This window comes from Phodopus roborovskii, unplaced genomic scaffold, assembly GCF_943737965.1.
Source record: "Phodopus roborovskii unplaced genomic scaffold, PHOROB, whole genome shotgun sequence".
Lineage (NCBI taxonomy): Eukaryota > Metazoa > Chordata > Mammalia > Rodentia > Cricetidae > Phodopus > Phodopus roborovskii.
This window is the reverse complement of record NW_026125554.1, coordinates 4,710,609-4,731,791: the sequence shown is the minus strand read 5'-3', so window position 1 is coordinate 4,731,791 and position 21,183 is coordinate 4,710,609. Positions and strand designations below refer to the sequence as shown.

Here is a 21,183-nt window from a genome sequence, read left to right as displayed (position 1 = left end):
CAAAGAATTATTAATTACCTTTTTAAAACTTCTTTCATTCTTCCTTCCTTTTCTTCCTTCCTTCCTTCCTTCCTTCCTTCCTTCCTTCCTTCCTTTCTTTTTGGAAACAGGATCTCACAATGCAGCCTTGCTGGCCTGGTACTCACCAACCAGTTTCCAAAACGTTTGATCTGTTAAGTGGAGGAAGAAACCTTTCCCTTCTTCACCTGCAAACAGCTCAGTGTCCACAACGGTTCTTTTCTTGAAGTTGTGGCTAGTAAGTGGGTTCTTAATAAATTAATTGTATGAATTGCTTTTTGGCCATAAACTCAGTGAAGTTAAGGATAGCTCTAGTATCAAGGATCTCATCAAACCTTTGACTTGCTGCAAAAGTATAATCAGATTGCATTGTGCAGTTCTTGTGGAGCCAATCCTACAATTGTACACCTGTCAACCCTGCACTTGGGAGGTAAAGGCAGGAATTAGAGGCCAAGGTAAGCTAAAGTTGAGTCCAGCCTGGGCTCCATGAGACTCCATCTCAAAACACATAAAGAACAACCATCTGTGGTTGTTGGCATGCTAGAAATCTGGCTGCAGTCTACAGTTACACACACACACACACACACACACACACACACACACACACACACCTGTTTTTGAAACCAGAGATGGTGTCATAGACCTGTCATTGCAGCACCAGGGAAATGAGGCAAGAGGATCAGGAATTCAAGACTAGCTTGTACTATATGGAACCCTGTCTCAAAACAAACAGACAAAAACCCCAAAATCAATAAAGGCTCCTTTAACCGTGCACAATAAGGATGACATATACATGTTCTTTTCATCTACTGCACATTCTGTTGTGTCATTTGGAAACTTCCAGAAATCCTTGGCTTCATGGAATCATTTGTCAGCAATTTCAACACCAGATTTTAAAGATTCTTTACCCTAAACATTTTCCTGTTCCTGTTTTAGGATCTGTTTACTCATCACCCCCATTTTATTATTAATCTCCAAGTCATGCTAGATTGGTGTGTAATTGGTTATGAAACCAGGCTGGCCTTGAACTCAAAGCTCCATCTGCCCTGCTTCTCAAGTACTGGGATTAAAGGTGTGCACTGCCACCCTGGCATATTCTATATACTTTTTTGAAATCTGTCACACAATTGATATAAGGGGTTAAGATATGTGTGTCAGTCTGGGGAGGTTTCATCAAGGAAGTGACATTACAACCACAGTACACCTTCCTTGTTTCAGCTGCTTTTGACCAAGCATTTTTATTTTCTTTTGAGTTTGTTGTTGTGTTGCCAGAGCATTTCATTTAATCACAGCTACGGGAAGATTAATGAAGGCACCTTCTAAACTGGAGACACTCTAGGTTGAGATTTTATGTTATTTTAATTTTTTCTTTAAAACATGATTTTATAATCGTTTTTTAAGTTATGGATATACATGTGATCCTGCAGACTTGAGCGCAGTTGACCGGAGGCCACGAGAGGGCGGATCTGGAGCTGGAGTTACAGGCAGCTGTGAGCAGCTTCATGTGGATGCGGGCGAACCAAACTCCCGCTCTCCGCCAGGATAGCAAGGCATCCGTCCCTCTAACCCCCAAGAAGTTTCATTTTACTTTACTTTGTCTTGTTTTCATTTTATTCTCTATTTTATTTAGTGTTTGTTCCAGCGGCCCAGGATAGCCATAAACTGTCAGGAATCTTTCCTTAGGGGCCCAGTGAGACGGCTGTGGGTAAAGAGCTTACAGTTAAGCTTAGATGCATGAGTGCGAGGCCGGCGACTTAGATGGCGGAAGGCGAGATCCGACTATCGCAGCGGTCCTCTAACCGTGAAACGCGCTCCATGGCACTCACGCCGCTCCCCCTTTCTCACGCACACGCAAATTAATTGACGCTGACTTTGACTTTATACCCACCTCCTCGGCTGTAGAGGGAGCTGCAGCCCCTCTGGCCTCCCCAGGCTCCCCCTCATCTCGTTGGTGTGGGCGGGTTTTCGTCTACCTTCCCGCTGCAATGCGCTCTCCGGCCTACAGGGGGAGCGCACGCGCAGAGAGGCGGAGCGCGCGCGCGCGGATGCCGTTGGGAGGGGGTGAGGCGAGGTGGGGGCGGCACCGGAAGTGTGTGATTGCTATGTAACATCCCGGACGCGCGTGCGCGCTAGCGGGCCGAGGTGTCTCCCAGGCGGGCGCGTAGAGCTGGCGAGCTGCTTTGGCGGAGGCGGTGCCGAATCGCGCGGGGAAGGAGGAGGTCGGTTCGACGGCGCCGGCGGAAACCTGAGTCTGGGCGGGAGGCCCGACGGCGGGAGGCGGCATGTCGGTGGCAGGGCTAAAGAAGCAGTTCTACAAGGCGAGCCAGGTGAGGTGCGGCCGGGCGATCCGGGCTTGGGCCTGGCTCGGGGGACCTCGATGGAGCCAGCTCAGGGAAGGGAAACCGGGTTCCTGGGCTGCACGGGGCACGGGGTGTGCGTGTCTAAGAGGCTCTCAAAAAGTTCTGTAGGACTGGTGAGAAGGCTCCGCCGCGAGGGGCTTGCCACCAAGCCTCACGACCTGCGTTCGGTCCCAGGGTGAAAGGAGGGAACCCAGGTTTCCAGGCTGTAACTCTCACCACATAGCCTCAGGCCACAGGGAATGTGTATCTGGGTTGTTTAACAAATAACTTGATACATTTACGAAGTCCACATAGGGCTTAGAAAAGTCAGTGTCCCGGCCCTTTTTCTTCGGTGTCTCTAAGATAGGTTGCAAAAACAAACAAACAAACAAACAAAAAAACCCCAAAACCACTAGGTGGTCCACATCTTTAGTCCCAGCATTCTAGAGGCAGAGGCAGGCAAGCAGATCTTAGAGTTTGAAGCCAGCCAGGGTTATATAAGGAGACCCTGTCTCAAAAACGAAATAAAAAAGAAGAATCTCTTGGTAGACACTGTGCCAACTTGAAAAGGAACAGTGAAAAGTAATTTTCCAGGCTTCTCCAGTTACAAAATGTCACAGGCTTTGTGCCGGTGTGTGTTTCTTTGAAAGATACATTGATACGGCTATGCTGGACTGTGGATTCTTGGGTACTACTTGGTGGTTTGGGCTCAGTACTTCTTGGAGCGTGAGTCAGAACTGAAATTCTGCGTTCTGGCTGTGTGTGTTCTCCAGGGTGGGCATCCTGGGCTCTGTTGCATCATTAAGCATTGAGAACCCCACCCCATGGCAGGAGTTCCATTCATCTTGACAACAGATGTCTTCCGACACCCTGTAATGACACCCTGTAATGTAACGTTCCTTCTGGAACTTTTTTTTTTTTTGGTTTTTCAAGACAGGGTTTCTCTGTGGCTTTGGAGGCTACCCTGGAATTGTCTCTTATAGACAAGGTTGGTCTCAGAGATCCACCTGCCTCTGCCTCCCGGGAGAGCTGGGATTAAAGCTCTCCCCACCCCCACCCCCCTGGAACTTTGTTTGCTTGTTCAGATGAGGTCGAAGCTGCTGCAGAATTTCCTCCTGCCTCTTTCTCCCTCCCTGGTGCTGGGATGACAGGATGCCACAGTTCCAACTTGTCTTCATGTAGTAAAGGTCTTATATTGCCTTGAACTCCTTGGCACTATGAGCCTAATCCCTCAGCCTCTGGGTGCTGGGAACCAGGCTTCCCCTTGAACCAACTCTTGTGTTTTCTCTGTCCCAGTCTAAGGTTAGAGTGGTCTCATATTTATTATACCCCTGTCTCTGCAGCCTGGTACTTGTTACGAACAGTTGCCACCAAGCCTTGCTAGTGAGATTGGATTTGTAAGATACATTCCCCAGAAGTGGTTTGCCAAGTTTATAACTGTGAGTTTTCCCTTGTCTGTTTGGGTTTCTTTTCTTCTGTCTTACTCCCTCTCTCCCTCTTTCCTTCTTTCCCTCTCCCTGTCCCTACCCCCACCCCCCACCCCTCACACCCGCGTGCGTGCGTGCGTGCGTGCGTGTTGGGATGGAACCCAGGACTTTGCCCTCAGTAGCAAATGTTCTACCTTGAGCTACATACCCAGCTTGAAAGTGCATTTTGTGGGACACTACTGGAGAACCTGATAGGCCTGTAGCCCCAGAGTGAGGGTTACCCAGGTGGCTGAGGCCAAGGGAGTTCCAGAAGCTTGGTAAGATTTGTTTCCAAATGAAACACTTGGCCGCCTCCTGTCACCGTAAAGGTCACCAGGGTCAAGGCTGGTGTGACTATATAAGGCTGTCATCAGTCTGTGCATCCCTTCCCGTGCTACTCTCAGCTCAGAGGCCTGTCCTCCTCAATCAGGGATGTTGGAGCAGATACACTCCCCTTCTAGAACTCCTGAGCTCAGATAGAGATAAAAGAACATGGCCCATGTTGGCTTAGTCTGTTGCCCCACTATCTGATAGGTTGTAGCAGGATTTTAGCTATAAGTTCAAGGCAAACAGGGGCTACAGAGTAAGAACCTGTCTGTATCTCAGAACAACAGCAGTTGATCTGGGTGTGTAGCTCAGTTGGTTGGGCGCTTGCTTACCACACAGGAAGCCGTGGGTTTGTTGCAAGTTGAGGGTTAGCCTGGGCTACAAAGTGAGTTCCAGGAATATGTAGTGAAACACCATTCAGAGGCATGCAAGCCATGGATCTGTGCAGGGAGACTCGTGAACATAGAGTTCATTGCCAGGTTTCTGCTCCAAGAAGCCCCAGATGTGCTAATACTGTGGTTGTGTAGTGCAGGCTGAGAATCCTGGGTGTGGAGCTGGCTCGAGTAGATTCCACAGAGAGATGAGCAACAGTGTGAGGAATTGCTTGGGCTGTGCCTGCAAGAAGGGCTCTCCCCATGGTCTGGAGAGGCCCAGCCAGAGGGAACAGGCATCTGGTGCTCGCTGTTAATCCAGGGGCCAAAAGGAATGGTCCTAGCTTACTTAAGGATAAAGACATCTGGGCCCTCTCTGTCGACCTTGGGGGGAGGCTAGCGTGTGTGGGGAGGAGGAGTGAGGGTAGTTAAAGAAGGAAGTGCAGGAATGTTGAATGTCCAGTGCACACCCCCAGATGGAGTTGAGTGGGTTGTACCCATGCAGGGAGTACTGTGGGCAAGCTCTGTGCCTGAGTTCCTTGGGGTGTGTTGCCAGCCTGGACCTGAGACTACTCTGCTGTTTGAATCCCTATGGCCCCTTAAATGGAGGCCCTTCCCCAGCACTTGGAAAGGACCCAGAGGGGCAGCCACCAGCCTTTGCCTCTTGGAGGGCCACCATCCAACCTGCCTATAAACCTGGAAAGTCCAGCTCAGCTCAGGATCAGTTTACTGTTTTAAGATTCCAGAGCCCTGTCCCAAAGAATGATTGCCGTGCCCAGGAGTCTGAGTCAGCTCTAAAGAGCTACACACAGATGGCCCTCAGCCCAGCCTCCTGCAGGAGCTACCCCAGTTCCTCAACATCCCACTCTTGCAGCAGGATCCCGCTTCTGTTTTTATTTTCTCTACTAAGTAACACCTCCCTGGTTGTCTCCTGAGTCCCTAGAATATTCTTTCTTGTCAGAGAGAAGCCACAAGCCAGGTGTGATAGGGCATGCCTGTAATCCCTATGGGATCTGGGCTAGCCTGGGCTACATAGTGAGAACTCGCAGGAGAGAAGCTCAGTGGGTAGAGCATTCACCTAGCTTATAAGGAAGCCCTGGGCTCCATCCCCAACTCCACATAACTCTCTGTAAGAGCCTACACCTGTCACCTGGAGGTGCAGGCAGGAGGGTCAGGAGTTCACCTACACAGTATGTTTGAGGCCAGCTTGGGCTAAATGAGACCTCAGCCCATATTGTCAAGAATCAGATATGGCTGGTTGTGGAACGAGGTTCAGGGGTGCCAAGGCAAGGTATGGATGGAGCTGGAAGCCAGGGTGGGCAACTGGGCTCTGGTAGGTAAGACTGTGGGGCTGGCTCCATTGGTGTGAGCTTCACAGGCCCCAGCTCATCACCCAGCCAAGCCTGCAGGTAAATGTAAGTGTGTAAAGTGAGCTTGGGTGTTGAGAGAAGTTGGGAGCTTCACTTCCTGCAGGTGGGGAAGTAGAGGGATGTTCTTAGCTGTGGTCCCCATGTCTCCTCTCCCTGGTGTATGTGTGGAGAATTGAGTAAGTCAGAGTACAGATGGAAGTGGCCTGTAGCTCAGAAGTTTGTTTGTCGTCTTCACTGTTAGCCAAGCTGGCTGGTTTCCTGGTCATTGTGTGATGGCCTGGAGATGGGATGTTAACTAAGGATGCTGCTCCTGGAATGGAATGTAGATCTCATCCCACCCCCAAAACCCCTTTTTTGCCTGAGAGAAAGGGAGAGTTTGAAAAGAAAGATTGGTTGAGCTGACCTTGGAAGAAAATAACTGTGTGACTCTGTGTGACTATGGAGTACCAGGCAAGTGCTTGGTGGGTGAACCCTGCCCCCTTCACACACTCTCTCTCTCTCTCTCTCTCTCTCTCTCTCTCTCTCTCTCTCTCTCTCTCTCTCTCTCTCTCTCTGTCATGCACAGTCCACTGGAGGCCTCCTACAAATGGGCACTTACTGACACCCCAGCTCTTGCTTTGATTTCCTCCACATGAGGCCACATTGATTCTGTGAGCTGAAAGTCCACCTGAGTCAGAGCCTGGGCTCCCAATGCAGTGCCCCAGCTAATCGTTTACCTTGGTGTGCCAGGCAACCCCCACTGTACCTAGACAGCCTGGGCAGCTCCAGCTCTGGGCATCACAGCAGGCCACTGTGACATTAAGGTGGGGACTGTCACATCTTGTTTATAAGCCCCATTACCATCATCCTGTTAGGGACATGGTGTCTGAGTGTCCCATGTCCCACGTCACTTGTTAGCACACATTCCCTCCTCCCTGTTCCACAGCCTGGGCACTTCCAGAGAGGCTCCTGCTACGTGTGAATGCATACAGTGCACATACATGCATCTGTGTATGTGTGTGCATATATGTCCATTCTCTTCCACCAAGCACAGCCTTTGATCAAGACACCCGGGACACAGCTGCACCCTCTCTGCCCCTCCACAGCTCGCTTCCTTGGTAGGATTTGAGAGGCCACAGCAGGCAGCTGTGGGGGCAGTGGAACCAGGGCCAGGTTTGGCTCTCTGTTTGGCACTCCCAACTCCAAATCAGGGCTTTTTATTAACCTATTGTGGGGAAGGATCAAACTCAGATGTTATCCCTCATATACCACTGGGACCTGGGACTCACTACTAAGACTACCCTGGCTGGCCAAGGGTCTCTATGTTCAGCAGCACTGGAATTGCCAGTCTCCACCACACCCAGCTTTTCATACGGGAGCTGAGAATTGATTTGGCAGACACTGTACCCACCGAGTCATATCTTTCCCTATTACTTTCATTCTTCTGAATTTTTGTTCTATCATCTAGGCTAACAACAAACCCAAACCCCGTACTGGGATCACAGGTATATGGCTGTATAATGGCTAGATCTCCGCTGTCTCAATCTCTCTTGAGCTCTCCCTGGAAAACTAGAGAGAAGACTGCATTTTCTAGCAGCTGCTCTACTCAGCTTCTCCTTGTCAGGGGACACCCCTCTGCCTGGGTGGGCGCCCCTCTGCTCCCTCTTCCTGCCCTTTGCAGGTCCACAGGATGCCTCATCTTCCTTTTCCGATCAGCTCCTAGAAAACCTGCTGATTTGAGCCCCTGGGGGGTCACGGGACACTTCCTAAGCACTGCGGGAACACAGCTGTGGCTTCCTCCCAGTCCCTGACTCAGCACCTGCTGGCTGACCTCTCTAGAGGACTCTCATAGGCGGGTTCCTTCCCTTCTGGGTGATCCTCAGTGTTAGCCCCCCCCCCCAGGATACGTGGAGGGTGGCTGACCCCTGAGAATCAGCATGTTTACTTAGCATTTCAGGGTGACACAGGTGGCAGGTGCCCTGCTGCCCTGTCCTAGATCACCAAGTCCATTAATAGAGACTGCCTACGTTGAATAGGGTCCCTGGCCTGCATGGGGTCTGCCCAGAACTATGTGTAGCAGCTCAAGGGGGGGGGGGAAAGTCAGACTTCTGGGGTACAGGCTATATTGTCCCCTAGCACCAGGGACCTCCCAGATCTTTGCCAGTGTTTCAGGGTCACAGTGGCGATGGGTATCCCACATACCAGCACTGGTGACCAGTGTCCCGCATACCATCAGACCAGTCTGTACAGCTCTGCCCACGTCCCACCCAAGCTGTGCTGTGCTTGCCCCACCTCTCTGGTGGCATTGTGCCTCTTTTGCGCCTCACCCTGCCTGGTCCTCTGCCCTCCTCCTATCCACCCTGGCTGTCTGGCATCTCAGTGCTTGCTGGAGGGCCACCCTTGCACTTCGGTCTCATTCTTGTGTCATCAAATGCTCTCTGTTGTTTCTCAGCATGCTCCTACAGGCTGGCTGTGTCAAACCCTATGTCCTGCTGTGTGGTGCCAGCTGACAGGCTGATCATAAAGGCACCACCAGGGTGGCCTCCCGCTCAAAGCTAACAATGGGGTTTCCTCTTTGCGGCCTCCCACAGCATCCCTGGACTGACTTCTTGGGCTCAGGTAGCACTTGAGGGAAGTGGGTCCTTTGAAGCTTGGCCAGGAGCAGGTCTGACTGGTCCTACAGAGGAATTAGCCTGGCTAGGGCCTTCTTGCCTTAGGATGCACCCCCAGCACTCAGGAGAGAGGCTGCACTAGGCTGGGCCACAGCAGTAACTGTGACCCAGCTGAGGACAGCCATGCTGCCTTTTTCTTTGGAGAGGCCAGCCCACCCTGCTAGGAAACACCAGTCTCCATACGCCCCAGCTCAGGTCTTCATGAGTTAGACCACCCCTGGGGAGACCGACTTCCTGGATCCAGGTAGCCTTGCCTTGCATCTCATGCACCTGTTGTGACATTTCCAACCACCTTGTCCCCTAGCTCCCCCCCCCCCATTCTGTTTGTGAGCCATTCTTCAGGCTCCAGCCACTCCCTCTATACCTTCCTCTCACACCCATGACCCTCATCCTAGCAGCAAGTGTGTTTCAGCCACCTTTCCCCAGCGTGCCTGCCAGTACTCATGTAGACCTCTGTAGGAGCACTAGGGCCTCACTCCACATCCTTACTCCTTCCTTTCACAGGAAGCACTTTAGTTACTTAATTTTGAGACAGTCTTACTCTAACCCAGCCTAATGTGAACACATGGTCCTGTCCCTGCTTCCCTAGTGCTGAGGCCACAGCCGTTTGCCATCTTCAGCCTAAAACTCCATTTTAAATCCACCTTTAGTAGGCTCTTCCAGGGTGTGACATGTTGGCAGAACCCTTGCCTAGATTCTTCCAGTGAGGGACTTGGGGAGTTGCCAGGGGTGGAGCCCTACCTAGCTACTATAGGGGCAGGGGCTCTGGCTCCATGGCAGGAGGGGAGTCTTGGTGTTTTTGCTTGCCATGAGTAAATAGCTATAGTTTCAGATACACAGGGAGAGAATAGTGGGCTCCCAGACACACGGTTGGCCCTGTGCTTTGAAAATCAGCACTGCTACCCCAAACATGGGGTCCTAGTACTCAGGAAGCAGAGGCAGGAGAATCACCATGAATTGAAGACAGAGAACCATTGGGTTCTTATGCTTGGTCATGCCCACCACTTGAAGCCCTTCACCCAGCCTCTGTATTTCCCAGCACACCTGCCTGCTATAGTTCCCCTGCATCCCAGGATCGGCACATGCACAGGATCAGGGTCCAAGCTGGCACCTGTGCCTGTGTTCCTAGCAGGACCAAAGGCTACCATGCTGTCTTCTTGTCTCAGCTCCCAAAGCCTTCCACCAAGCAACACTACAGCCTCCACACTTGTGGGCTTCAGTCAGTGTATGTTTCCTAGGTGCACAGTGCTCACATGTTCTCTGATCCCTAGGATGAGGGGATGTGTAAGCCTTGCAGGCCAGAAAAGCTTAACTTGGGATGCCAGTGTGGTGCTGTGAGTTAGGGTGAAGGATTCCGGTGTCTTCCCAAACCAAGGGCCCTGTGCTTGATTGCTTAGAGGATATATTGAGTGGGATATGGCCTGTTGTTCCTCTGAGAGCCATGGTCACCCTGCTTTTAAGTCACTGGAATCACATGCCTGAGAGAGGTAGATTACTGAAAGAGGTTTGTCCTGGCTCAGTTGGGAGGTCCATTCCCTGCCAGTTGGCCATTTTTTGCTTTAGGTACCCCATTGTCCCCAACAAGGGTACACTCATTGGTCTGAAGACAAGCCCAGTACCTAGGCCTTTAGAATGGTCAGTTCCTTGGGGGGGGGGACCAGCATCATGAGCCCTTGTCCCCGTTACTGACTGGAGGTAGTGGGGTCCCTATCATTTCATGCTCTGCAGAGCAGACCTTCAGCTCTGTACACTTGACACCACTGGTCACAGGCGCAGCTAAAATGTTCATTCAGGAAACTGGTGGTGTGTTCCGATTTGCTCAGAAAACAGTTTGCCCGGTTAGCCCTGAGGGTGTCCTGTACTCTATAACCCTCAGCAGCACCTGCCTACAGCAGCTGGGGTTGACTGTCCAAAGGCACTGCTAGAGATGGGTGGCACCTCTGAGCCTGGTGCCTTGTCCCACCATAGAAGCATGTTTGCAATCGATGGTAATGGGACTGGCTGAGCCTCTCCCACCCTCAGCAGACAGGCCCATTTTCTCTGCCTGATCCCACACACCTGCCTGCTCCTTGCTCCCAGCTTAGCACAGTGCCTCTTGTGGACCTGTTGCTGGGGTGTGTGCTTAGATCATTCACCCCTCTTTTCCTTCCTGAACCTCATAGACAGAAGATAATAGCTGTAAGCCAGGTGGTTATGGCGCACGCCTTTAAACCCAGCACTTGGAGGCAGAGCCAGGTAGATCTCTGTGAGTTTGAGGCCAGCCAGGGCTACACAAGGAAATCTTGTCTGGGGGAAAAAAAAAACTGTAAAAGTTATGTGAGCAGTAGCACCTAGGCAGGGCTGGTGGATCAGCACTTGAGCATCCCAGATGTGTGCAGTACTGTCTGTGGCTGATAGATAGGGCTAGTGATGGGTGGCCTCAGGAGGAAGGCTTGGGTGACTCATGGAGCACATGGCCACTGGAATTCAGATGTGGGAAGAAGAGGGCAGTGAACACAGATGTCACCCAAGCGTCACCATGCTGTGTACTTGTCCCCACACACAGCTGGTTCCCTCCCTGCAGCTGGGACTGGGGGCAGGAAGCCTTGGTATGCTGTCACCCTGGGCTGAGGCTAGGCAGCATGAGGTACTTGGTGACACAGAAGGGGTCAGGAGACTTGGGGTATGGGCATTTTACTCCATCAACTTAAAATGAAGAGTCCTGTGGATCCTGGGAGTGGGCACTGTAGCCATCAGCTTGTGGCCCAGAATCTGTTCTGTGTCCTGAGGGTGGCATTTCCCAGCCTTACCTGAGGTAGGGATGAGACTGCCTAGGCAGAGCAGGGGAAAGTAGGGTCTGGTCACCTGACTGGGTGCACAGGGGTGTAAAGGGGACACTGGCCTAGCAGAGAAAGAGGAGGGGCAGTGAGCCATGCAGGGGTGAGGTGGCCACTGTGGGGATATGTGGGTTTGTTTTCCAGCCTCCTTCACCCCTGCCCCCATTGTCGCACAGCCATCAATGACGCCATTGATAAGACATAGTCCCCTCCCCTCCCTACCCTAAGGAGTATGGGTAGGTGCACTGGCACCCAGGACTAGGTGAAGTGTGGGGAGGTGGGCTTTCCCTCCTCTTTGGTTTTCTCGAGACAGGGTTTCTTTGTGTAACAGTTCTGACTGTCCCGGAACTCACTCTACCAGGCTGTTCTCAAACTCACAGAGGTCCACCTGCCTCCCAAGTACTGGGATTAAGGTGTGTGTCACTGCCTGGCCTGGCTTACTTTGGATGTTGTTTTTTGTTTTTTTTTTGAAACAGGCTAGCCTCAAACTCACTGTGTAGGGGAAGGTGACCTTGAACTCCTGATCCTTCTAGTTCCCACCAGAGTGCTGGGATGACGGGTGCCCACCATGCTCCTTCTTAGAGAAGGGTCCCTCTGCAGCCTCCCATCCTCAGGAGTGGCCCCTGTGGGGCAGTGGCTGCTGAGCTACTACTCACCCACATTACAGCTGAGGGAACTGAGACAGGAGGACTGGGTTTGGGTTTAGTCTTTTGGAGCCGGGGGGTGGGGGGGTGGGGGGTGATTGCTGAGGATGGAGCCCCAGGGTGTCTGATGCTAGGGTAGTGCTGTCCTTACTGACCCTGGGGCTTTTATCCTAGCTCTGGGGGGGGGACAGGTTTCCAAGCAGAAGCTTCTCCCTGTCATCTGTCACCAGACCTTTTAGGCACACCTATGATGACTTGGCATTGACACATTGAGGGTGAGGGTGTTCAATTGTTTATTACACCATTAAATATTATCTCGACAACTACTTAGTATCCATGGCCTCTGCTGGTCATCGCAGGGGACAGTGCATCTAACTCAGCATCCTCAGACAGGCAGTGGGAGTGCCAATCACCACCCTCACTTACCCTACCTTTCCCCAAGCCACTCTACATTGCAGAACCTGGTGCCCCTGACCTGTCCATGTGTCTGTCACTTGTTACCCAAGTCTGCTGTTACAGGTGCAGATTGCAGCCTCGGGAGGCTAAGTTGTCATCCTGGTAGCCCAGCAGGGTTTGAGCCATCTCACTTGTCCTTCAAAGAAATCTGTCATTTCCTCTTTTGTGTCCTGTGACACAGCCCCACCTCACCCCCCATCCCTGTCCCTAGGGTGCAGAGCAGTATTCTAGCTTTCTCAGATTTCCCAGAGCCTTCTACCATGGTAGGGGAGGTGGCTGTGGTCAGGCTGAAGCAGAGTGCTGAGAACTGGACAAGAGCCCCAACTCCTGCTGCTTCCAAGGCCACCAAGAGTGCAACAGGAGAGGACTGAACACATGCAGGGTGGATTCCAGCAGACAAGACAGCCAGGGTGGGGCTTCAAGGGATGCGGAAACCCTGGCATGGCCCACAAAAGGCTGTTCAGAGAGCAGGTGGGGAGGGGGTGGGCAGTGCCCTCCTCCTGCTGAGGGAGGCCAGTGATAAGCAGCCTAGACCCATAGCTATGGGGAATGGAAGGGGTGGGGGCTGGGGCCCACCACCCTTTCTCATTCCCAGTGTGTATGGAGCCAAGCTGGGCTCCCCTCAGGTGAACGGCAGCCCTGAGACTGGTCTTTGGTTGCCTCATGGGCCTCAGGGGACCAGGGCCTCATTTGGTTTTGGCTTGGATTTTCTTTCTTTTTCTAAGTTTTCCTCTGAAGTTGATTTTTCTCAGCATGTAAGCCACAGTTCTACTGCCTCACCCGACAAGCGAGAAACTAAATTGGCCAGGCCAAGAGCACCCTGAGTAGTGGGTCCCAGGACAGGTATCACCAGGTATCACTTCATCTCAGCCTCTGACAAGAATAAGTGCACTTGGGTAGCCAGTACCATCCACGCTGTGGACAGCTCCCAGGTCAGGGACAGAGGGTCAGGTGATAGGGAGCCCCTGCTCAGAAGTGTGAGAGACGGGATGCCTGAGACTCCCTGACTCTCTAAATCTCTCCTGCTTTCTACCTTTTGACTGTGTACAGCCTAGAGTGAGCCTGCCACCTCCTCCCCACCTTTGTGGCCTAAGGCTCTGAGGTGTCAGTCGCCTCAGCTGACCTTATGTTCTCATCCTCAGCTTTCAGTCAGGGAAGGAGCTGAGGGGTGCAGCCATCTTCCACTTTGCCCATGAAGTACAGAGTCTGTGGATGTCCTTATGTGTCAGGCCTGGGTCAGTGAGGGGCCAGTCAGGCCACCATCACCCCAAAGTAACACACTGGTGACAGCTCCTGTGTTGAGCTCTTTCCCAATGCTGGAAGACAAACAAGAATTGACAGACAGTGGACCAGGCTGTGTGGGGCCTGGCACAGATTCCTGCTGTCCCAGCCAACACTGAGACCTCAGACTGTCGTAGAAAGGCAGTGGGGACCTCCTAGAGCCCAGAGAGGGGCCTCAGGTGTCTGACTTTTGGCTATGTCAGGAAAGAAACCCATGGTGAGGTCAGGCCTGATCTGGCCCCAGCTGCCGGTCTTCTGCAGCTGGTTTGTCCAAGAGTCTGGGGCATCATGAGAGGCCTGGAGCATTCTGCTGCAGCCTATATCTCCCAGAGCTCGGTTTCCACATGAGGCTCAGCCTACCACAAAGAGCTGCCTCCTCAATGTGTGCCCCTGGGGGCCTGATCTGGTCATGGAGTTACCTGCTTAGAGTTTCTACCAGGAGATCTGAGTGATCAAAGGTACCACCACCTCTCAACAAGGTTGCTCTAGGGAAGTACCACGCCCTGTCGGCACATGGTGCTGGGCTTCCTGGTAGGTCAGAGGAAGTTCCTTCATGCCTGCTGTCACAAAAGGAGTCAGTGGCTTGCACAACCAGCAAATTCCAAATATTTATGAGAGCCTGTGATGTGTGATAAGGGCCTGTGATGCCTCCCTGGGCACAGTGGTGATTCCTGTTGACATTTTGCTCACCCCACATCCGGGTATTACTGTTTGGAGCAATGGAGACCTGTGTCTTGCCCTGAGGCGTGCCACTAGCTCCAGGGACCAGGATACCCCATGGGGCAGTGGGTGGTCACCTTTCTGCATGTCCTCTCCCATTTTATTTTTTTAAACATTTTTTTATAATTTATTTTTATTTTATGTACATTGGTGTTTTACATGCCTGTATGTCTGTTGCATGTGTCAGATCTTGGAATTACAGAAAGTTGTGAACTGCCATGTGGGTGCTGGGAATTGAACCCAGGTCCTCTGAAAGAGCAGTCAGTGCTCTTAACCACTGAGCTATCTCTCCAGCCTGTCCCCTCCCATGTTAGTGTGTAGTTGGGGGACTCAGAGCACCTTACAGATGAACCTTACCAAGGGGCTAGGTTCTGGTCTTCACTCTGTAACTCTGAGGAACTGGAGACTCCTGACTGGGGAGGACACTTGAGTTGGGGCCCTGTCAACAATACTCACCTCCTTTCTAGAGAGTCCTGCATGCTGCTCAGTGGGCCTGCTCTGTCCTTGATTGCTCCCTACCAGGAGCCAGACATAAGGCATGGAATAGGTCAGGATTGGGTGTGTGGGGCTCTGTGGCTCTGTTCAGCAGGGAGGTCTGGGGTGGAAACTTGAGAAAGAAGGGAGGGTGGCTTTGTCTCCCTAGGCTCAGTCTATCCCAACCGTAAGGTCTCCAATTGGGGACACAAAGTCTGCCTGTAATAAGGACAGAAGGCTAGGCTGTGTTCTCTCCCTGTGAACTGGGGACCACTAGGAGCCTGGCATGGCAGCCACACACCTCCCTACCCCCATGACCTCTCTACTTTCTATGTCCTCATACATGCTGCTCCTCCTTCCCTTCCCCAAGCTCCCTGGGCTCCCAGTGTCCTGCAGATGCTGTGCCTATCATGGTGCTGCTGTTGGTAAACTGAAGCAGGTAAGTCTCTCACAACACCGTTGGGTCCTTCAGAGTGTCTCAGGCTGGATTCCCTTCTTCATCAGCCTGCTCCAGACTCTACAGGCAGGTCCCTCTCAAGAACAGGTCGAGCCCCTGGTTGAGGGCTGTACCGAAGAGCAGCAAAAGGAACTGTTAGCTGCTATACATCAGGCATGGGTACTTGGGTCCACCAGACAACATGGCCATCTATAGACACTTCTCATGCACTGTGGTATTGCACAGCAGGCCTCAGTTTTTCCCTCTCGGTAACCAACTAAATGCAGCATGGAGCTGCCCTGTGCCCACCCTCCTCTTTCATGTCACTGTTTTCGTTGCTCAGACTGAACCTCCCCTGGCCACTAAGTCACCTTTCCTTATTATGATAAAGGAACATAACCACCCAAGGGTGGTGGCCAGGCCAGGCAGGTGTCAGCTCCCATGTTCCTCTCAGAACCTTCACTCTGCCTAGCTTCTCCTGTCCCATATCCAGTCACCTTCCTTATGGCTCCTCTGCCCAGGCAGCCACAGCATTTCCCCTGCCATGCTTAGTTTGGCAATGCTGGTGCAGAACTAGGGTCTCATGCCTGGGGCACGGGCTCTCCCCAGTGGCATCCCAGTCTCTGTGATCCTGCCGGGAGTCTGTCTCCCTGCTGTGCTTGCCCCCACCCCAGATGCCTGGTTTACAGATGACACTGTCAGGAGAGGCTGTGTCAGCAGCTGTGGCCAGCCTACCGGCTCCTGTGTACAAGGGGACAAATCTGTGGGAAAAGCTGGCCAGAGAATTGGGAGCAATCTTGGTGCACATTGCCTTGGGTCCAGGTCCCTAGTTGTATTGGACTTAGCCCAAGCACTACCCAGTTTGCCTCCCGAGGTGACTGCAGTAAGGTAGCTCTTGGCACAGTTGATGACCTCCCACAGGGCCGGCAGCTCTCTGCTGAGAACCTAGGTGTTTGCATGCCACCATGCAACCACTGCACCCTGCCTTGTGGTGGGATGCATCTGTTTCTCCAGCTTTTCCTCTGTACTCATGAGCTATAGAGCATGATCTACAGAGAGCACTGATGATTCTTCTGCAAAGGGACCCATAGTATGAAGTTGCAGCTTGCTCTTGGCATGTATGGTGGCCAGTGATGTAGGGCCCCAGTGGAGCTCTTGGGCCTTGGGGAGGCTGCACCCCCCCCCCAAATCACAGGTCACAGGAGGTGGGAGCATCATGAGAGCAGCCCTGTATGCTCCAGGCTCCTCTCTTCCTGCCTTACTGCTCTCCCTGAGACTCTGGTCCCCCGGCCCAGGTGCTGTCCCCGGAAGCTGTGGCTCTGCCTCACTTCTCTGCATTTACCAGAAGAGCAGGGCCTCATGGTAGGTGACATCCTGCCTTTGCTCAGCCTGGTGAAGCAAACTGGGGCTGTGAAAGTCAGTGGGGCTCCCTAGGAATACTCAAAGGAGGTAGTTGGTTGGACCTGCTATGCGGGCTACTGGGGGGGGGCTTCTCTTCCTGTCTCTCCCTACCCCGAGCCTTGTCCTCTCCTCTGAGAGGCTCCGGGGAGCCCCAGGAGCAGCCCTGTTTAGTGAAGAGGCCAGAGAACCTTCAGAGCGCTGTGTGCAGCTACTCATAGGCATAGGGCAGGGAGGTCACTTCCGGTGCCTCTGCCTCCCCACTTCCTGATGTCTTTGGTCACTTCCTCCCAAGCCACCCTACAAAGTCCTTATTGCCCCCTGCCTATGGTGTGGGGCACCACATGGCCCTTGCAAAACCCTTGCCCGCATCAGGCAACAGCTTAGAGTCGGGGGCACCAAGGCTGTGCTCATGAAAGTGTCACTGACATCCTTCTCTCAGGAGGCCAGCCTGCTGTTCTGCATGCACCTCCTGTGGGAGTGGCCCGGGCAATGGCTGCCTTGCTTGGGTGTGATGAGTGAGGATGGCTGTGGTCGGCAGACTTGGGCCTTATGCCCCAGAGGGGTGACACACACTGTGCCACATTGAGATAATGACTCTCTGTTCTTTGCTCTCTGTCCAGCACAGGGAAGTCTCTGTTTACCCTGCCCCAGGCTCTCAAGTCCAGGCACCTGATTGCAAGGTGGTGTTTGTAAATCAAGTTCTGGCTTCCTTGAGAGGCCAGCCTTACCAGGTGTCAATGTCATAGTGTAAGCACAAAGGATTCAGGTACAGAGGGGTCTCCTGAAACCTGCAGTACCCTCATGTGCAGGACACGGGGTACAAGCTGGTGTGCAGCCTGCTTTGCCTCTACCAAAGTGACAGGGTCAACCCAAGAACTGTGAAGGTGGACAGTCCCCACAGAGTGCTGGGCTGGACCACAGCGCGTCCAGGTCTACCTGCCTGTCCCAGAGGCTGCACCCTTAGCAAGCACAGCAGTTGTCCCCCCTGTGTCCTCACATGCCTCCCTCCTTCTACCCGAACAGCTGGTCAGCGAGAAGGTTGGCGGGGCCGAGGGGACCAAGCTGGATGATGACTTCAAAGAGATGGAAAAGGTAGGGGTCTCAAGCACGGTCTGCACAGCTGCTGGAGGACAAAGGGGCTTACACCGTTCTGCCTCAGTGTCCGATGCTCCAACACTGGCTCTCTTCACAGAAGGTGGATGTTACCAGCAAGGCTGTGGCAGAAGTGCTGGTCAGAACCATTGAGTACCTGCAGCCCAACCCAGGTAGGTCACCCTGAGATAGTGACTATGGCCCTCCCAGCTTCTGCTTGCCTCCACACACAAGGTTCCCTTCTGCTGACTTGCTGGGCTGATGGGGCCAGGTCTTCCCAGGCAAGAGTGAGGCAGGGACCATGGAGCAGTACTATCTCCTCTACTATCCCAATGGCACTTCTTCCTGAGGGAAGGGATATGTGGTTTTGCTCCCTTCTATGAGCTGCCAGGCCCCTGGGAGGGCTTGGGTAGACACCCCCTGTCATCTAGGATGTCTGTTCCCTTGCAGCCTCACGGGCCAAGCTGACAATGTTGAACACCGTATCCAAGATTCGGGGCCAAGTGAAGAATCCTGGCTATCCTCAATCAGAGGGGCTGCTGGGCGAGTGCATGGTTCGCCATGGCAAGGAACTGGGTGGAGAGTCTAATTTTGGTGAGGGGCAGCTGAGTGGTTGGGTGGGCAGGGCAGTCATGTCCAATATTCTGGCCTGCCTTGGCATGTGGGTCACTCAGGAGTGAAGAACCCTGCCCATGACAGCCTCTGCTCCCTGCAGGTGATGCCCTGTTGGATGCAGGTGAGTCCATGAAGCGCCTGGCTGAGGTGAAGGACTCACTGGACATTGAAGTAAAACAGAATTTCATCGACCCGCTGCAGAATCTGTGTGACAAGGACCTGAAGGAGATCCAGGTGCCACCCTGTCCCTGAGTCCCTGGAAAGGTGAGGGTGCCCCTATGTAGCTGTGCTGCTCCATCCATCACTTGTCATCCATCACAGCATCACCTGAAGAAGCTGGAGGGCCGCCGCCTGGACTTTGACTACAAGAAGAAGCGACAGGGCAAGATCCCCGACGAGGAGCTGCGCCAGGCCCTGGAGAAGTTTGAGGAGTCCAAGGAGGTGGCAGAGACCAGCATGCACAACCTTCTGGAGACTGATGTGCGTGGGCCCGGGACACCATCCCGCTAGGATGAGCATCCTGCTAGGATGAGGGGCTGCCTTTCTGGGCTAGGGTGCTGAGTCTCCAGGGCTGGGGCGTGGCCATGTCATGTGGCCCTTTCCCTGTCCTGCAGATTGAGCAGGTGAGTCAGCTCTCCGCCCTGGTAGATGCCCAGCTGGACTACCATCGGCAAGCAGTGCAGATCCTGGAGGAGCTAGCAGACAAGCTGAAGCGCCGGTGAGTGGCTGCTGTGCCCTCTCTGCTGATGAGCATGGGCAGCTCAGGCACAGGCTCTGGCAGGACCTTGATGCTGGGTATGCCAGTGAAGGAAGGGTCCTTGGAGCTATGTGTATTTAGTAGCCATGAGGTGCCAGGAGGGAACAGAGCCCTATGGGAGATGGCAGCAGTAGCCTAGGCCAGCTGCTCGAGTCTACATCCTTTGCCTGCTTATGTCAGGTAGCAGTTCCCTGGGTAGCCAGGGACATCACTGTGCATCCTCACTGCATAGGGTGGCTTTGAGGGCAGAGGTGATTGGCAGTCTCTGTAGATACTTGAGATGGGGACAGGTAAGGGGCAGCAGCAGTAGAAACAACAGAGTGGAAGAAGAGGGGTATTCCATTCCTGCCTTCCATTCCTGCAGGGTGCGGGAAGCCTCCTCACGCCCCAGGCGGGAGTTCAAGCCCCGGCCGCGGGAATCCTTCGACCTTGGAGAACTGGAGCAGCCCAATGGGGGATTCCCCTGTGCCCCAGCACCCAAGATCACAGGTAGCAAAGCTCCATGGAAGGTGCCTGGGTTGGAGCTGGGTCTGTCCACCCACTCACACCTGCCCTCCTCCACAAACAGCTTCCTCATCATTCAGATCAGCAGACAAGCCCGCCAGGACGCCCAGCCGGAGTATGCGTGAGTGTTTAGGGATGGAAATAGCTGCTGTCTTTGGGGGTGAGAGAGGGACTGCATTTCCCCACACACACACACACACACACTCCCAGCTGCTGCAGGTTGTTCACTTGAGGTGGGGGGGGGGGTCACAAAAGTGTCAAAGCAGGGCCAACCTCTACCTGCCCCAGGCACTGGCATATCTGGTATTCTCTGACACCCCTACCCTGATCCCAGCACCCCTGGACCAGCCAAGCTGCAAGGCACTATATGACTTTGAACCTGAGAATGATGGCGAGCTGGGCTTCCGTGAAGGTGACCTCATCACACTCACCAACCAGATCGATGAGAACTGGTACGAGGGGATGCTACATGGCCAGTCAGGCTTCTTCCCGCTCAGCTATGTGCAGGTGCTGGTGCCCCTGCCTCAGTGACCATGCCTGCACACTGGCTGCCTGTACATTGTGGCAGCAGCCTAACACCAAGGTGCTCTAGAAACACTAACGTTCCTCCAGGAGGACCCTCCTCCCCACACTCCCAGCCCTGGGGTCCCCCATCCTAAGACTTGGGAAGGCCCACCCTGAGGTCCCATCGCCTTCCTGGTGGTTGCAGATCTCACCTGTTTCAAACCCTCCCAGCCCGTTGCTGGCGATGGGCCCTGGTTCCTTCTCCAGGCTCCCCAGAGGTAGGCAGGTTCTTGGGGTTCCCCAGCTTGCAAGCTGAGGCTGGCCAGTACCCCAGCCTGGCACACGGAGATGCTTAGCACCAGCTGCACATGCACACCTCCCAAGGGACCACAGAACCAGCCTCAGCCCTATTGAAGGCCAAGCACAAAGGTCCCAGAGAGGACATTCCTAGGTCCCTGGCACCTCCTTTGAGCCAGCTCTGTTGCTACCTGTCTGTATGACCCTGTACCTTTAGGCTGCCACAGGCAGCTGGCAGATCCCTTCACTGACCAGCAGACCCACCACAGCCCCAGCTCTGCATTACCCTGCCAGGTGCCAGCAAGGGAAGCCTCCAGCCTGGGTTCAGTCACATTCCTCTCTACAGCAGCCCCACAACCTGTGGCTCATCCCTGGCATATGGGGCCATACCCCAAACCCCTAGATGGGCAACAGTGTTCTGCTCCAGCCTGGGCTGAAGCAAACTCTACTCCTGATTTTTTAAAAAAGTATTAAATGTCTCTTTCTACAGCCATTGTCCCATCTTAATTCAGGGTGAACCTGTTCCCTTGCAAGAGCCCCACACAGCCTCACCATCCAACCCTAGTGCAAGCACCTCACAGAGGCTACCATCCCACCCCAGCCACAGGCCTGTGCTGTGGGTACTTAGACTTTATTACCCAGCC

At 53.4% G+C, this 21,183-nt stretch overlaps 2 protein-coding genes across 2 annotated transcripts in view; one reads left to right on the top strand and one right to left on the bottom strand.

Moving 5' to 3' along the window:
- The window catches only part of Chaf1a (chromatin assembly factor 1 subunit A), a 29,800-nt gene extending 27,748 nt beyond the window's left edge, over positions 1–2,052 (bottom strand). Inside the window, exon 1 of the mRNA XM_051177566.1 lies at positions 1,907–2,052. The gene's annotated coding sequence lies outside the window, so the exon portion shown is untranslated. The remainder of the gene's footprint in view (positions 1–1,906) is intronic.
- Positions 2,053–2,176: 124 nt separating this feature from the next.
- Positions 2,177–21,028, top strand: Sh3gl1 (SH3 domain containing GRB2 like 1, endophilin A2). The gene is made up of 10 exons (XM_051177569.1): positions 2,177–2,345; positions 17,794–17,862; positions 17,963–18,035; positions 18,313–18,456; positions 18,578–18,711; positions 18,799–18,957; positions 19,092–19,195; positions 19,599–19,723; positions 19,803–19,859; positions 20,073–21,028. Exons 1-10 carry the CDS (start codon positions 2,301–2,303, stop codon positions 20,267–20,269), a joined length of 1,107 nt encoding a protein of 368 aa, XP_051033526.1. The 5' UTR covers positions 2,177–2,300; the 3' UTR covers positions 20,270–21,028.
- Positions 21,029–21,183: the final 155 nt, after the last annotated feature.

What these genes read in the sequence shown, in the direction of transcription:
- Sh3gl1 (XM_051177569.1), top strand. Translation starts at nt 2,301, where the DNA reads ATGTCGGTGGCAGGGCTAAAGAAGCAGTTCTACAAGGCGAGCCAG. An exon ending in ACAACCTTCTGGAGACTGAT is followed by an intron (nt 18,958 to 19,091) that starts GTGCGTGGGCCC and finishes CCTGTCCTGCAG; the next exon opens with ATTGAGCAGGTGAGTCAGCT. An exon ending in GACGCCCAGCCGGAGTATGC is followed by an intron (nt 19,860 to 20,072) that starts GTGAGTGTTTAG and finishes CCCTGATCCCAG; the next exon opens with CACCCCTGGACCAGCCAAGC.